The 14303-nt window shown below is 54.3% G+C and overlaps 1 protein-coding gene and 1 long non-coding RNA gene across 4 annotated transcripts; one reads left to right on the forward strand and one right to left on the reverse strand.

The window, feature by feature from the left end:
* Positions 1-1869: 1869 nt before the first annotated feature.
* Positions 1870-7059, forward strand: LOC307217242. Its single transcript, XR_013839479.1, has 2 exons — positions 1870-5343; positions 5748-7059. It is a non-coding gene; the product is annotated as an uncharacterized lncRNA (long non-coding RNA).
* On the reverse strand, positions 5337-9384 carry LOC307217160 (uncharacterized protein). Of its 3 annotated transcripts, none has more exons than XM_079978318.1 (5): positions 8633-9384; positions 8400-8499; positions 8228-8311; positions 7386-8108; positions 5337-6367 (listed from the first exon to the last, which is right to left on the reverse strand). In XM_079978318.1, the coding sequence occupies exons 1-4, from the start codon at positions 8884-8886 to the stop codon at positions 7917-7919; spliced, it is 630 nt and encodes a 209-aa protein (XP_079834444.1). In that variant the 5' UTR covers positions 8887-9384; the 3' UTR covers positions 5337-6367; positions 7386-7916. The 3 variants fall into 3 exon arrangements, 2 of the variants coding, with proteins under 2 accessions (XP_079834444.1, XP_079834443.1); XM_079978317.1 differs by having other exon boundaries at positions 5337-7086; positions 7130-8108; XR_013839403.1 differs by lacking the exon at positions 5337-6367 and having other exon boundaries at positions 7214-8311; positions 8633-8711; positions 8916-9384.
* Between the last annotated feature and the right edge of the window lie 4919 nt (positions 9385-14303).

The following is a 14303-nucleotide window of genomic DNA, read 5'->3' on the forward strand; positions in this document are numbered from 1 at the left end:
CCTGCGCCCGAGGCTCTTTGGCGACTCCGGAGGCGGCGAGCGCCCCCCCGATGTTGCACCCGGTGCGGCCGGCCCCCCCTGCGCCCCCCACGCTACACCACTGGGTGGGGGCCCAGGGCCCCGACTCAGAATAAGGCAAAAACCTCCTCTGCTCCTCTCCAGGCTTCCTGCCTCTTACCTCCCATTTTGGCTGGAGGCTCTCGGAGGATGGAAGCGAGATTTCCTTCCTTCTTCTGCCCTGCCCCCTGGGGGGTTTTCATGGGTGCGGGGAGAGGCAGGAGGGGAGCTCCTCTTCCCCCACCCAGGAATGAATGTGCTGTGCTGCCTCTGTCAGTGGGGCAGAAACCCGATAGGCGGGAAGGGAAGGCTTAAAACTTTCTCCATGCCCTGAAGGGTGAGGGGGCCCTGCCAAGGCTGCTTGGTAAATACCAAAGGAGACTCCAGGGACAGAAAGTGGGCCACGTGGGCACCCGCTCCTGCCGCTGCCGCATGGGGGACCTGGTGCAAGACAGGCAGCTGCTCCAGGGTTGCAAATGCCACGCTTCTCCTCGGCACCCTCAAAAGCACTCAGGGCACGTTGGGCCGGAAAGGGAGCGTGCCGGGGGCGAGGGGGTGGCCGTCTGCCTCAGCCGCTGCCCACCAAGCCGTCTCCTGAGCGCAGCTGCAGGCCGTCACATCTTCCCAAATATAGGAAGGAAGTGTGTCTGGGAGCGAGCTCCACTGGGCTGCGCTTCGGCCGACACAGGCTCTGCGCCCAAAAAGTGCTGCTGAAGAACATGGGAAGAGGCCACTGGATCAGGCCACAGGGGGCTCATCTAGTCCAGCTGCCTCTTCTCCCAGTGGCCGACCAGATGCCCCAGTGGGAAACCAACAAACAAGATCCGAGCATGGAAACAATGCTCTCCTCCTAGGGTTTCCAGCAACTGAGATTCAGAAGCATTGCAGAACAAAGCCATCTTGGATAATAATAATAATAATAATAATAATAATAATAATAATAATATGCTCCAGGCCGCCATGTGCCAAACTCCATCCGGGATTTGGGCCTTCCTTAGCCAGAGACCTGCAGCAAGCATCCAAGGGCTGCTTTGTCTCCCGGGAGTTTCCACCCCCTGGCCTGGCTGAAGGCAGAGCGTGACCCTGAGTTCCCCGGAGGCTCATCCATCGATTCATGGGTCACCAGAGCAGGTCACAAATAAACAGGCAATTCATTAATAATGTGGGGCTGGCAGGCAGCGGAGGGGGGCAAGTCGCTTGGGGCGCTGCTAGATTCCATTTGCCTCTCCATGGGGCTGATGTTCCCTCTCCTGGCAGGCCTCCTAGAGGGGACCTGGAAGGAAAAAGAGGGAGAAAGGGGTGAAAAGGGAAGGAGGAGGCCATGGGGAGGCCAGGACTGGTCTGTCAGCCCCCTCACTCGCCCGCCCATACTCTGCTCCTGGGATTTTAGGCCCTTGAGGAGGAGGAGGAGGAAGAAGGAGGAGGAGGAGGAGGAGGAGGAAGAGAAGGATGGAGGATGGAGGAAGAGGAAGAGGAGGAGGAGGAGGAGGAGGAGGATGGAGGAAGAGAAGGAATAAGAAGAAGAGGAAGAGGAGGAGGAAGAGGAGGAGGAGGAAGAAGAAGAAGAGGAGGAGGAGGAGGAAGAGGAGGATGGAGGAAGAGGAAGAGGAGGAGGAAGAGGAATAAGAATAAGAAGAGGAAGAGGAGGAGGAGGAGGAGGAGAGAATCCTGTTCCCCATCCTAGGAATAGCCCCATGTTCCATTTTGCAGAGTGTTTGCTGGGCCTCCATGTGGGACATCTATCTTGCTTCAAGTCTTCCCTTTGCCAGAGGCTTCTTTTATGTCCTGGGGTGGGCCACCCCCCATCATCTCCTCACCTTCCCAAATCAGCCACTCTCTTTCTGAGGGGAGAGAGGGGTGTTCAGGTGTGCGGTGGAAGCGACCATGAATTGGAATCCTTCTGACAATAGCCAAGACTGACAGCTGCTGAGGCCGAACGTTCAGCCATCTAACTCCCCTCCTCTCCAGTGCTTTTGCAAAGCAATCGGAGGCTGTGTGTCAGGGAGTGTTGATAACAAACGAGCGTGGTTAATTGGAAAGGAGATTTATTGTAAAAAACAAACAAACAGAGTTCGACTGGAGCAGCAAGCACAGCCGTCCGTCCATAAATCAAAGATGTCCCTACCAAGGAGGCTTCTTCCAGTGGAGCCAAAAGCAGCCCAGTCCTCTCTTGTGACATGTTCTGTCTTGAAGACCCCCTATACTCCTAGACCTTGGACTAAGGGGGTCAGCTCCCTCCCCTTCCTCATTTCCGGACAATGAACTTCCGTGGTCGTTCCCGCACTCTGGGCTATGACTGATTTCAGTCTCTGTAGTTGGAACTTCACTGGTTGGCTGACAAACTGCTGGCTGGCTGCCATCAGAGCTGTTATCAGTTGGCATTCCTAAGGGTTGGGGAGCCGACTCTCAGCTATGCTCATCCAGTCTTGCGTTTAACCCTCTCTTACTGCCTGCTTTTTCCAGCTGCCTGTAAATCTACCCTGGGAGCTGGTGCATTCAGGACACTCCGCCTACATCCAGTCTGCTTTCACTCCTCCCATTTCATTCCTTTTCTGGTTCTTGGAGACCCAGTGGGAGGGAGCTTGCCGCAGCAGGAGAGGTGCGATGGCCTGGGATTCGGACTCAGATGCTGAACCTGAGGGATCCCAGCCTGCACAGGATTCCCCGCCTCCAGAACCAGCTGAGCCGGGGCTGGGGCTTGAGCCTAAAGGGTCCCCACCTGTGCTGGGTCCTCAGGTGCAGGCATGAGCTGAGTCTGCTCTGGCTCCTGAGGTGATGGAGGACCCATTGCCTGCAGGTGCTCCACTCTCAGCCCCATCAGAGGAAGCTGAGGTTGCCTCTGGGTCTGGTCACCCTCCAGCCTCTCCTGAGCTGCAGAGGTTCAGGGCAGAGAGGCAGAGGGAACTGAGTTCCCGCAGGAGGAGTGCTCGCCTCCAGGCCAGGAGAGGCGAGTCACCTGAGGATCGTGGCCGCCGTATGCCTTGTGGCAGATAAAAGCCGGCCAGCCCAGTCCCAGGTTGCGGGAGCAACATTGTTGGTTGCTAGTTCCTGCCTGAACCCTGTCCTGCTTTTCTGCCTGAGCTCCTGACCTGCCCTGGCTTCCTGCTTGCAAGCCTGTTCCTGACTTCACCCGACTCCCTGCCCCGCACCCAGCTTCAACTACTACCGACTGCCTCCACGTTGCATCTTTGACCTTGGACCTCGCCTCTCGGGTAACCCACGGGACCAGCACAAGGGGGAAGACACCATTGACTCTTCACTGCTTCCCTCCTCTCTGCCTCCCTCCTCCCCTGCTTCAGCCTCTGAGTCTGCACTGCTCTCTGCCACAGCCTCTCCCTGCTCACTAAGCCCTGTTCCCTCTTCAGCTTCCGACACCTCCTCTTCCCAGTCCTTTCCCTCTTCTCCCTCTGACTACTGATCGTTGTCCCACCATTGCTTCCCAGGCTGTGAGCCTTCTTCACTTGATGGTTCCCCAGCTGGTCCCCCCCCCATTCCTCTGTGTCCAACCAGCTCATGACAGGAGAGTCAGAGCCGCACCCAGACTGGGCACAAGCAAGAGGTCAGGCAAGTAGGAGCTGGCCGAGGGCAGCCTGAGCTTGGGGGGGGGGGGTGCCCCATCTGCCCCGACAGATCAGCCTCCCCTGGGACTGGCCTGACTCACCCCCTTTTGCTCAGCACCAGAAACAGGCCCCCCTTTTGGGTTGCAGGCTCAACATTCCTTGGGGAGGGAGCCTTTGTCTTCCATCCTTGGCACAAAGGAAAAGGTAGGGGAGGGATTCTCTAAGGGGGCTTGTGAACAGTAGAGGGATCCCTTGGGAGGGGGGCAGCTGTGGGATGTAACCCACTGGAAGCAGTCAAATACAACATTCCTTGTTTTGCTAGAGTGGACATGCAAGGGGATGTTCGGTCCAGCCAGTCAAAAACTTCCTGTTCCTGTGACTAGTGGACGGGCGTGACCTTTCCGGACCTGGTCAAAGGACAAGGCATGCTGCCCCTCTCCCTCTTTTCCATCTTCCTTTCGTCCCGCGAAATTCCCAAACTGCTAGCCTGCAGTCACTAGGTAAATCTCCCTTATGGGGTAAACCTGTTTTTATACGTTTGCAACTTTCACCCTTAAGCCTGCCTTCAGGGACCACACTCTGCTCTGCCTGGTTGTGAGTAAACTTTCTTTTTCTTGCTTATGAATGAGACTGTGGTGCCTTTATTCTTTTAGGAGGGATTCAAGGGGTCTTACCAGAAAAATATTACAACACATTTCAATCTGTACAAGTCAGATGGAATTGCATATTGTCTTAAAAAACTCACAGCTAGTTTTCTGCTGTGTAAAGGGGAATGCCTCAACATCAAAAAAACGAAGATCATGGCCACTGGTCCCATCACCTCCTGGCAAATAGAAGGGGAAGAAATGGAGGCAGTGACAGATTTTACCTTCTTGGGCTCCATGATCACTGCAGATGGTGACAGCAGTCACAAAATTAAAAGATGCCTGCTTCTTGGGAGAAAAGCAATGACAAACCTAGACAGCATCTTAAAAAACAGAGACATCACTTTGCCAACAAAAGCCCATATAGTAAAAGCTATGGTTTTCCCAGTAGTGATGTATGGAAGTGAGAGCTGGACCATAAAGAAGGCTGATCACCGAAGAATGGATGCTTTTGAATTCTGGTGCTGGAGGAGACTCTTGAGAGTCCCATGGACTGCAAGAAGATCAAACCTCTCCATTCTGAAGGAAATCAGCCCTGAGTGCTCACTGGAAGGACAGATCCTGAAGCTGAGGCTCCAATGACCTCATGAGAAGAGAAGACTCTCTGGAAAAGACCCTGATGTTGGGAAAGATGGAGGGCACAAGGAGAAGGGGACGACAGAGGATGAAATGGTGGGACAGTGTTCTCAAAGCTACGAACATGAGTTTGACCAAACTGCTCTGGTCCACAGGGTCATGAAGAGTTGGACACGACTAAACGACTAAACAACAACAAAAGGGGAATTCACTCTGCTAAGTGAAGGAACTTGCTAGCGCAAGTTAGGAAGGATACTAATAAACAATATATCCTCTCCTGCCACCCTGAACATTCCAACAGTCTAGAATTCTCAGATGTCACCAGAAGAGTAAGCCGTTTTTTTCAGTTAGGTCCATTATCAACTGCAGAGGATGAGTAGCCTTGGGAGCCTCTTGGGGAGATGGAAGTGTTCAAAGGACTGAATCCACGAAGGAGAGCTACTTGCTCTGAGATGGGGGAACCTTCAGGCAAAGGCCAGCAGTGAAGAGATGGTGCTAGATGCCAGGTTTTTTGGCTCCCCACTTTCCTATAGGGTGTAACATTGGAGGTCCTGCGGGAGGAAAGAGCATCTCCGAGTCAGGGGCCAGTCTGGGCCAAAGTGGCCCTCCATTGCCCCCACCACAGAGTCCCTGGCACTCCTTTATCATCTCCAATGCCGTCAGGACACTTACATTAAGCAGCAGCAGGAGGAGGTGCAAAGCACTGGGGGTCTCTGTCAAAGCAGATGGTGGAAGTGCCATTTCAGTTCCTGTGGCAGACGCCCATGTTCAAGGCAGCAGGTCCACGGAGGGCAAGGAGGGAAAGAGAGAAGAGATTTTGTGGAAATGTGTGAGGAAGAAGAAAGAGCCATGTCAAGAGAAGTTTAAATTAATGACAAATCTTCCTGTCCACCTCCTTTCCTTCCTCCAGGAGTACCTCAAACGTCCTGGGGACTATTGCACTGCAGAGGTCGGAGGAGATGTTTGGCCTCATGAAGCTGGAGAGATGGAGGGGAGAGACTTAGACGCTGCCTCCTCTGAGTCCCCCTTGCCCCTCCTGCCTGCTCCTCCCACCCTGAGCTTCTCTCCACCACAACCACATCCATTCAAAAGACACAACTCACCTCCGTTGGAAAAGGGCCTCCAGGGCCAAGTCAAGGATTAGGGGGCACTTGTTAAAATCATCACGGAGGTCCGGGAAGAGAACGGAGGAGAAAAGTCAGGATGATGGCCCCAACCCCAAACTCCAAGCTTGGCTTGCCCATCCCTGACCCTCCCACCTCCCTGCGGGGGTCCCTCACACAACCAGAATGGCCTCTGCAGCCAGAGGCTCGGAGGTCTGAATGGCCCTGAAGCCTCTCAGCGCAACTTCCTGGCAACTCTCAATGACCTGGGACAAGAAAAGTCAAGAGAAGTCAAGACTAAGTTCATACCTCCCTGTCCTCCTTATTCTTTTCTTCTAGGATGGCCTGGAAAGTTGTGTGGACGATTGCGCTGCCCATGTCCAAAGTGGAGACCCCCCAGCAGGTGCTGGAAGTGCCGCTTCAGTTCCTGTGGAAAAAGAAGAGAGAAGAGAGGTTGAGTCCTGACTGGAATTCTGCAAGAGCCTTGCAAAGACAAGTCCAGACAGAGGACAGACCTCTCTGTGCTGATCCTCTTCAGGAACACCAGGTGGGAAAGGCCTGCCAGGCAGGGAGCAGGTCCTGCAGGACTCCCAGCAAGAAGACCTGAGAGGTGAGTCTTGGGTACAGACCATAAAGCAAACAAGGGACAAGTGAGTTCGCTGTCCACCTTCTTTTGGACTTGGCCAGAAGCAGGCCAGCTCCGGCTGAACTACTGTCTTCTGCAGAGGAAAGAAAAATCCAGGTCAGAAGATACAACGAAAGCCACTCTGGATGGGTGCCTCTATGGCCAACTGGGATATCCAAATAGAGCCAGCAGGTTCCTTCAGCAATATTTTAGGGATAGTGTCCATATACCTGGAATTTTGCCGTTCTTCCTCCCTTTCATAGTCTCCCAACAGTCGCAGAGCTGTCTTCTCAGTGCCATCCAGGGTCTCCTTGCATTTCTGCTCTCCTCGTTGTTCTTTATATTTGTACAGCCCTCCTTTAGCCCAAGAGATTTCTTCTCCTTCCAACGAGGGGATCTTCTCAGGACCATCCTGTGGATCTTTGCATCTCTACACTTCCTCTTTAGCCAAAGAAATGCCTTCTCCTTCTAACAAGGGAGTTTCATCAGTCAAAGAGGGCTGCTCTCCATCCTCTGGGATCCTCACTCACCAGAATGGCTTGGGCCATCTACTGCTTGGAGGACTCCAGTTCTTTTTCCTCTTTTCACCAATCAGTTCTCATTCCTCTGACCGGGCTCTAGATTTCCACTTTGAGTTCCAGAAGCTGCAGATTCAGAAGTCTTCGCAAGTGGACAATAATTTGGTGATCCTATACATCTCCCCTCCTCTGGACCCTTGGCCCCATCAGTCCCGCCCCCCAAAAAGATGAAAAGAACCCAGAGATAGGTGTGAAAACCAACCGAATGAGACCAAACGGAGAAAAACCACCTTCCTCCTTACCCAGTGGCCTCTCTCTGGTGTCCGGCGGAGCCCGAGGTCTGCACTGAATACATGTCTTCGGTGATGATGTCATCTGGATGGAAGAGAATGAAAATGAGAGTCGGTCCGGGCGCTGCCCTCCCCGGCCAGGTGGGAAAGGCCTGCCAGGCAGGGAGCAGGTCCTGCAGGATCCCAGCAAGAAAACCTGGGAAGAACGGACCTTCAAGCAAACAAGGGACAAGGGAGTTCTCCGTCTCCAAGGTGTGGGGCTTGCCTTCTTTGGGTCTCCTCCGGAAGCAGGTCAGGTCTGGCTGGATTACTGTCATCTGCAAAGAAAAATCCGGGTCAGATGATACTACAAAATCCACCCTGAATGCGTGCAAGAGAATGGAAGGACAGGCCTCCCTCTGCCTTGGGCCCAATCCCTTGTCCCAGAGGACCTCCCTGGGCCCTGCAGCCTCCTGGGCAGAGGTGGAAGGGCAGCAGCAGCAGCAGGAAAGGGGGCAGGAAAAGCCTCTGGCCTCATCCTGGCTCCCAGGGACACACAGCACATCATCTGCGAGAAAGGTCACTGGGGGATGTACTCTTGCGGGGATGGAAGCAACCAGAGAAATGAAGAGAAGAAGGCGAGGTACTTACTCGGAGTTGGGGGAATCTCCGTGGCATGGCCAGAAGCAGAGATATGCTGCCGGCCGCTAGTGTTTGAGCCTCCCCAGTTTCGCCAAGGGCGTATCCTCGGAGGTCCTGCGGGGGGAAAGAGCATCTCAGTTGGGGCCAGTTGGGGCCAAAGCAACAGGGCAGGCTCAAGGGCCCGAGCCCCAAGCAAGTTGGGGGGAGCACGCAAGAGCCATCGGGACATTTACACTGAGCAACTGGAGAAGGGTGCTAGAATTGGGGGATTCCATCAGGAGACTCCCCAGCAGGAGCCGGAAGCGCCTCTTCAGTTCCTGCGGGAAAAGAGAGAAAAGAAGTTGAGTGCTGGGTTAGATTCTGCATGTGTGTGAAGAAGAAAGGAAATCCAGACCAAGGACATACCTCTCTGTCCTCCTCCTTTTGGGGGCCCCCAAGAACAGCCTCCAGGGTCCCATGAAGGATGGTGCTGAGCATCTCACCGTTATACTTTGGCCTCATGATGCTGCAGAGATGAAGGGGAGAGGGTTAGACGCTGCCCCCTCCCTGTCTCCCTTGCCCCTTCTCCCTCCTACCTGCTCTTCCCCACCTGGAGTTCTGCCCCCCCAAACCCCGTCCATCCCAAGGACCCCACTCACCTCAGTGGGAGGAGAGCCTCCAAGTCCAGGTCAAGGGTCAAGCGGCAATCCCCCAGTGCTCCGAGGGCCCCAAGATGTCCTGGAAGAGAACAGAGGAGGAAGGTCAGCTCTTTCCGAGGGTCTCCAGAGGATGGCTCCGACCCGCAAGGCCAGGCTTGGCTTTCCTGAGGAATGGCAGCCCCATGCCCTAAGCTGGCAGAGTCCTCCTCTCCGGGGGATGCACAACCCCTTCCCCAAAGCCCCTCCCTCCCCATGGGGGTCCCTCACACCACCCATCACTCACCAGAATGGCTTGGGCCAGCTACTGCTTGGAGTACTTCAGAGTTCAGAGCCCCCTGAGCTCAGCTGCCTGGCAGCTCTAGATGACCCCCAGGAGGTAGCGCTGTTCATCCCCCAGCAGCTGAAATGCAAAAGTCAGGCTGTCAGTTCCTCATGAGGAGAGGGCTTCTCTGCATCCGAGAGTGCAGAGTGGGGGGCAAAGAGGCCAGGCAGCGGGGAGCAGGTCTGAGGGATCCAATCCCTGCTCTTGTTTTCTCCAATACTCACCCCCTGGGGAAGGGATGTGGAACCGCAGCAGAACTGCAAAGAGAAGGACGCAGGAAGAGGGGAGTTCATCCCCTGAGCCCCTGGCAAGGCTATTCCAAGAGTTTTCTCCTGGATTCCAAGTCCTACTAGACGAGTGGGACACCCCAGGCCTTGGGGGCCAACCCTGGCCTCCTTCCCCCAGCATGTGGCTCCCCAGGGAAGGTGCCCCCCCCAGCCATGCCCCCCAGCCCCCTGCTTCCCCCATCGGAGTCCACAAAACGGGTTGGCTGCTGGGGGAGGTGGGGTTTCCAGGCGCTGGCCCAGATGGACCTTGGCTCGGATCCAGCCTTCTGGCTCTTTGCATCTTTTGACTAGTTGCCCCCCATGCCCATCCCTGCCCTCCTCTGTCCCAAAAGGAGGGCCACTTGCTCACCTGGCACCACGGGCTGCTCCGGGCCTTGCTGGGGGGCCACCCTGTTGCAGCCTCTGAACAGGCGCCTTAAGCACCCCCCACACACACACACACACCTGGACCTGGGCCCACCTGGCCCCTCCAGAGAGAGGAGGCTCCTCTCTGAGAACTCGGAGGCCCCTGCTGTTCCGCCTGCAGCTGGGCTGCCTCTGCCTTTCACCTCCTCCTTCCTGCAGTCCCATTCCCAAAGGGAGACCAGCCCCACATCCTCCCAGGCAGGCCAGGGGTCTCCACAGCGCAGGATTGGACCATCTGCTTTGCATTCAGAATTTCCATCCTGGGCGGCATCTCCAGGGGGGGCTGGCAATGCCCCCCTCTCTGAACCCTGGAGAGCTGCTGCCGGTCAGTGCAGGCGATGCTGAGGTCAGTGGGTCACCGGACTGACTCTGTCCATGGCAGCTTCCTAGGAATATTCCTCTTCAGTTATGTAGCTGAAGAGGACCAAGCTCACTTCTGCACCAGACCCACCACCGATTCCTTTCGTTAAGAGATAATCTGGAAAAGTCCCTGTTTAATATATAACAATGCAAGGGCAGAAATCCTGAATGGGAGAGAAAGCAGAATTCTTCCCTCCTGCTGAAAGAAAGCCATAGGTTTTTAATTTAGTTGTCGTTTAGTCATGTCTGCCTCTTCGTGACCCCCTGGACCAGAGCACGCCAGGCCCTCCTGTCTTCCACTGCCTCTCGCAGTTTGGTCAGACTCATGTTTATGGCTTCGAGAACACTGTCCCACCATCTCGTCCTCTGTGGTCACCTTCTCCTTGCGCCCTCCATCTTGCCCAACATCATGGTCTTTTCCAGTTTAATTTAGTATATTTATATAAAAGGTGCTACAAGAATTCTAAGGTCGCAAATCTATAAAATATATGGTCATAAATGTACAAGGCAAAAACATACATGAGTATATATAAACCACGTGTCTGAAATAGCACAGGAGAACAATCCTGAAGCCCTTCTGATTCTCCCAATGACCTCAAATATTCCTCTGCAGTAAGGGAGGCAAATGGCAGCCTCCCTCCCCATTGTCTTTGTGCTTACAAATCCTGTCTGAAGGGTGTATTTGTGTATGAATGGGGTGAGCCTGCAACCTGCATTCAGGAAACTAAAATATTGACCATCACAAAAAAATGGCCAGGCTGCCCAGGTAATGCAACCAGTGACCATTATCAGGTATCCTGGCAGGCAGGATTTCTACTGGAGACCAACTGCCTCCTTCTGTGACGATGCTTTTGGGGGTGGTCTTGGGCCACAGGGTGGGCAATTTCAAAAGTCTGTATAAGGGCCTGTGCACCATTGTTCTGGGTTCCTCCTCCCTCCTGCATGTGATGAGTGGGGAAACTGTTGCAACAGTTCAATAAAGATCAGGCTTGCTAGCCGCTTTGCTTCTCAATATTCTCTGCTTGGCCTCTGTTATTTTCTCCTACCTACAGGGAAGCCACTTAAGGACTCTAGATGGGCTCTTGGATACCCCACAAGGGAAAAGGAGCAGTTTTTTTCTTATAACAAAGATAAAGGTAAAAAGTAAAGAACCCCTAGGTGGTTAAGTCCAGTCAAAGGCGACTCTGGGGTTGTGGCACTCATCTCGCTTTCAGGGCGAGGGAGCCAGCGTTTGTCCACAAACAGCTTTCCGGGTCATGTGGCCAGCAGGACTAAACCGCTTCTGGTGCAACGGAACACCGTGATGGAAGCCAGAGCGCACAGAAACACCGTTTACCTTCCTGCCAGAGCAGTACCTATTTATCTACTTGCACTGGCGTGCTTTTGAACTTCTAGGTGGGCAGGAGCTGGGACAGAGCAAGGGGAGCTCACCCAGTCGTGGGGATTTGAACTGCCGACTTTCTGAGCGGCAAGCCCAAGAGGCTCAGTGGTTTAGACCACAGCACCACCCACGTTACCTTACCTTATATCGATATACCACCTTGATCTTCCAGTGATCTCAAGGTGGCTTTCATGGTTTTCCTCCTCACAATGACCTTGCGAGGTAGGTGAGGTTGACTCCAAAGGCACCCAGTGAGCTTCATGGCTGAGTGGGAATTCGAACCCAGAGTGCATCAGAGGAAGGAAGGAAAGAGGGACAGAGGCCAGTGTTGCCCGCGGCACCCCTGAGCATCATTCAAGGCACCTAGGGGGCCACAGGACCCTGGACGAAAACCACTGGCTTAGATAATTCTTGAACTGCGGAGTTGGAAGGTAGCTCAGGGTCATCTGGCCCAGCCTCCTGCTACTGCACCTCCAACCTTGATCCTATATATCCTTTGCAGGGGGTTGGACTAGATGGCCTCTGGGGTCCCCTCCTGTGTAAAGGGGAATGCACTCTGCTAAGTAAAGGAACTTGCCACAGCAGCATCAACGTCACAGCGCCCACCGGCACCCAAGAGAGAGTGGGTCTCGGCAGCCCTTTGGCCAGGAAGAGGAGCAAGAACGGGAGGAGGAAGAGAGTCCCAAAGAACATGCTCCTTTTGATCTTCCTTATTTGCAATATATATCATTGCAAAACAGCGGTTGGTATAAAGCTGATTTTTTTTGTTATTACAGTCGCCACCCCCTCACCTAGAGAAACACCACCTGTCAGTTTAAATCATTATATTATTATTATTATTATTATTATTATTATTATTATTATTATTATTATTCTGGGCGGCTGAAGCCCTTCCAAGCTTCCTTCTGTCCACTCTCTGTGAATTACCTGCCCGGAGCGGGTTTCGGCGCTGCTGGCGGTGTCCTCCCCGTCGAGTCTCGCCTTGCCCGGCGCGTGGCGGCCGCCCTTTCCCACACTCTGCCGGCTGCGCTGCTGCCAAGCCCCGCGGCTCGGCCTGTCAGCGTTACCGGGCTCGGCGGGCGGTAATTCCCGAAGAAAGCCGGCGCTTGAAGAGCTGGCAAGCCCCCATTTGCACGTCTGTTTTCCGCAGCCCTTGGAGAGGATTAAGTTCCCCCCTCCCTTGCCTTCTCCGCTTCCCCGGAAAACATTCTTGGCAGAACTCCATGAAAGAGGCTCCAGCCCCACATGGGCGGGGAGGCGGGGGAAAGTGCATCCCCCAGGCCCAGTCTTGGCTCTGGGGAGCCGGGAGGACCCCCCACCTTCATCGGCCCTGGGAAAGCCCCGGGGAAAACAATTCACAGAACTGCAGAGTTGGCAGGGACCCCAAGAGTCATCTAGTCCAAGCCCCACAGCGCAAGAATCACAGCTAAAAAGTCCTTGGCACATGGCCACCCAACCGCCAAGGAAGGAGAGTCCACCACCTCCCATTTGTGCCCCTCTGAGGGCAGGACCTGCTCCAAGGACCCCTAATTCCAAGGTGCCCCTTCCTGCTCTCTGACTGGCACATGTTCATTTGGGATTTAGCCACACTTACCTTTCCAGAGGGACACAGGTGGCGCTGTGGGTTAAACCACAGGACTTTCCGATCAGAAGGCCGGCGGTTCGAATCCACGCAACGGGGTGAGCTCCCATTACTCTGTCCCAGCTCCTGCCAATAATAATAATAATTTATTATTTGTACCCCGCCCATCTGGCTGGGTTTCCTGCCAACCTAGCAGTTCGAAAGCACATCAAAGTGCAAGAAGATAAATAGGTACTGCTCCAGCAGGAAGGTAAACGGCATTTCCGTGTGCTGCTCTGGTTCACCAGAAGCGGCTTAGTCATGCTGGCCACATGACCCGGAAGCTGTATGCCGGCTCCCTTGGCCAGTAAAGCAAGATGAGCGCCGCAACCCCAGAGTTGGCCACAACTGGACCTAATGGTCAGGGGTCCCTTTACCTTAACCTTTTACCTTTCCAGAGCTGCTCCGGTGAAACCTGCTCTTTAAAGCTCATTTGGAGCAAACGTCCATCTGCCGAAAGCACAAATGGACATTTGCTCTGATTCAGCTGCAGAGAGCAGGTTTTCCTGGGGAAAGCTGGTGGGAGGGAGCACAAAACACACACACACAGAGACCGCCATGAAGCGTTAAGAATGGGCCTGTGCCTCGAAAGAGGGGGACAAAAGTTGGTGCGTTGTGAAAGAGGGAGAAAAACTTTTCTCAATCCACTTCCTCACGCCAGGCACAATTTTATGAATTATTCTCACAGTGGCCAAACAGACGTCTCTCTTGGGATGCCCCCAAGCAGTAAATCATGAGCACAGCGGCCCCCGCCACTCTTCCCCCTGGTGGTTCCCAGCAATTGGCATTCAGAGGTGGGCACAGCCATTATGCCTAGTAGCCATCCTTTGTGGTTTCTCTAACTTTGAGGCTCTCCAAGTCGGTGGCCATCACTGCGTCCCGCAGCCGTGAGTTCCACAGGCTAACCGTGCTGCCTTATGTCTCTGACAAACCAGGTCAGCCAGAGAGCACCAATAATAATAATAATAATTATTATTATTATTATTATTATTATTATTATTATTGCCATTTAATCCGGCCTGCCATCATTCTGGAGACTTGCACCCTGCTGGAGCGCCTGGCAACTCAGCCGGGGGGCGTTGAGCAGGGCACCCTCTTCAAATGCCTGGCACAGCAGAGCCTGCCAGACTGGCCCCGTTCCGGAGTGTCAGAAACTGGAACACAATAATGAGCCCATGTGGTTCAGGGAAGGTCGAGATGAAAAGACCCGCTGACAGGCCTTGCAAACCGACACCCTGAGAACAGCTCCAGGCCTGAGGTCATTCTCGGCAGCACCAGGTAAGGGGGCGGCGAGG

This window comes from Podarcis cretensis (assembly GCF_951804945.1).
Source record: "Podarcis cretensis genome assembly, chromosome: 5".
NCBI lineage: Eukaryota > Metazoa > Chordata > Lepidosauria > Squamata > Lacertidae > Podarcis > Podarcis cretensis.

Bases quoted from the DNA above. Each gene is read 5' to 3' on its own strand.
- LOC307217160 (XM_079978318.1), bottom strand. From the start codon at position 8,886: ATGGGGAGGGAGGGGCTTTGGGGAAGGGGTTGTGCATCCCCCGGAGAG. The intron at 8,312-8,399 runs GTATGTCCTTGG...CTTTTCCCGCAG, and splicing joins AAAAGGAGGAGGACAGAGAG to GAACTGAAGAGGCGCTTCCG. The intron at 8,109-8,227 runs GTAAATGTCCCG...TTCCCCCCGCAG, and splicing joins CCCTTCTCCAGTTGCTCAGT to GACCTCCGAGGATACGCCCT.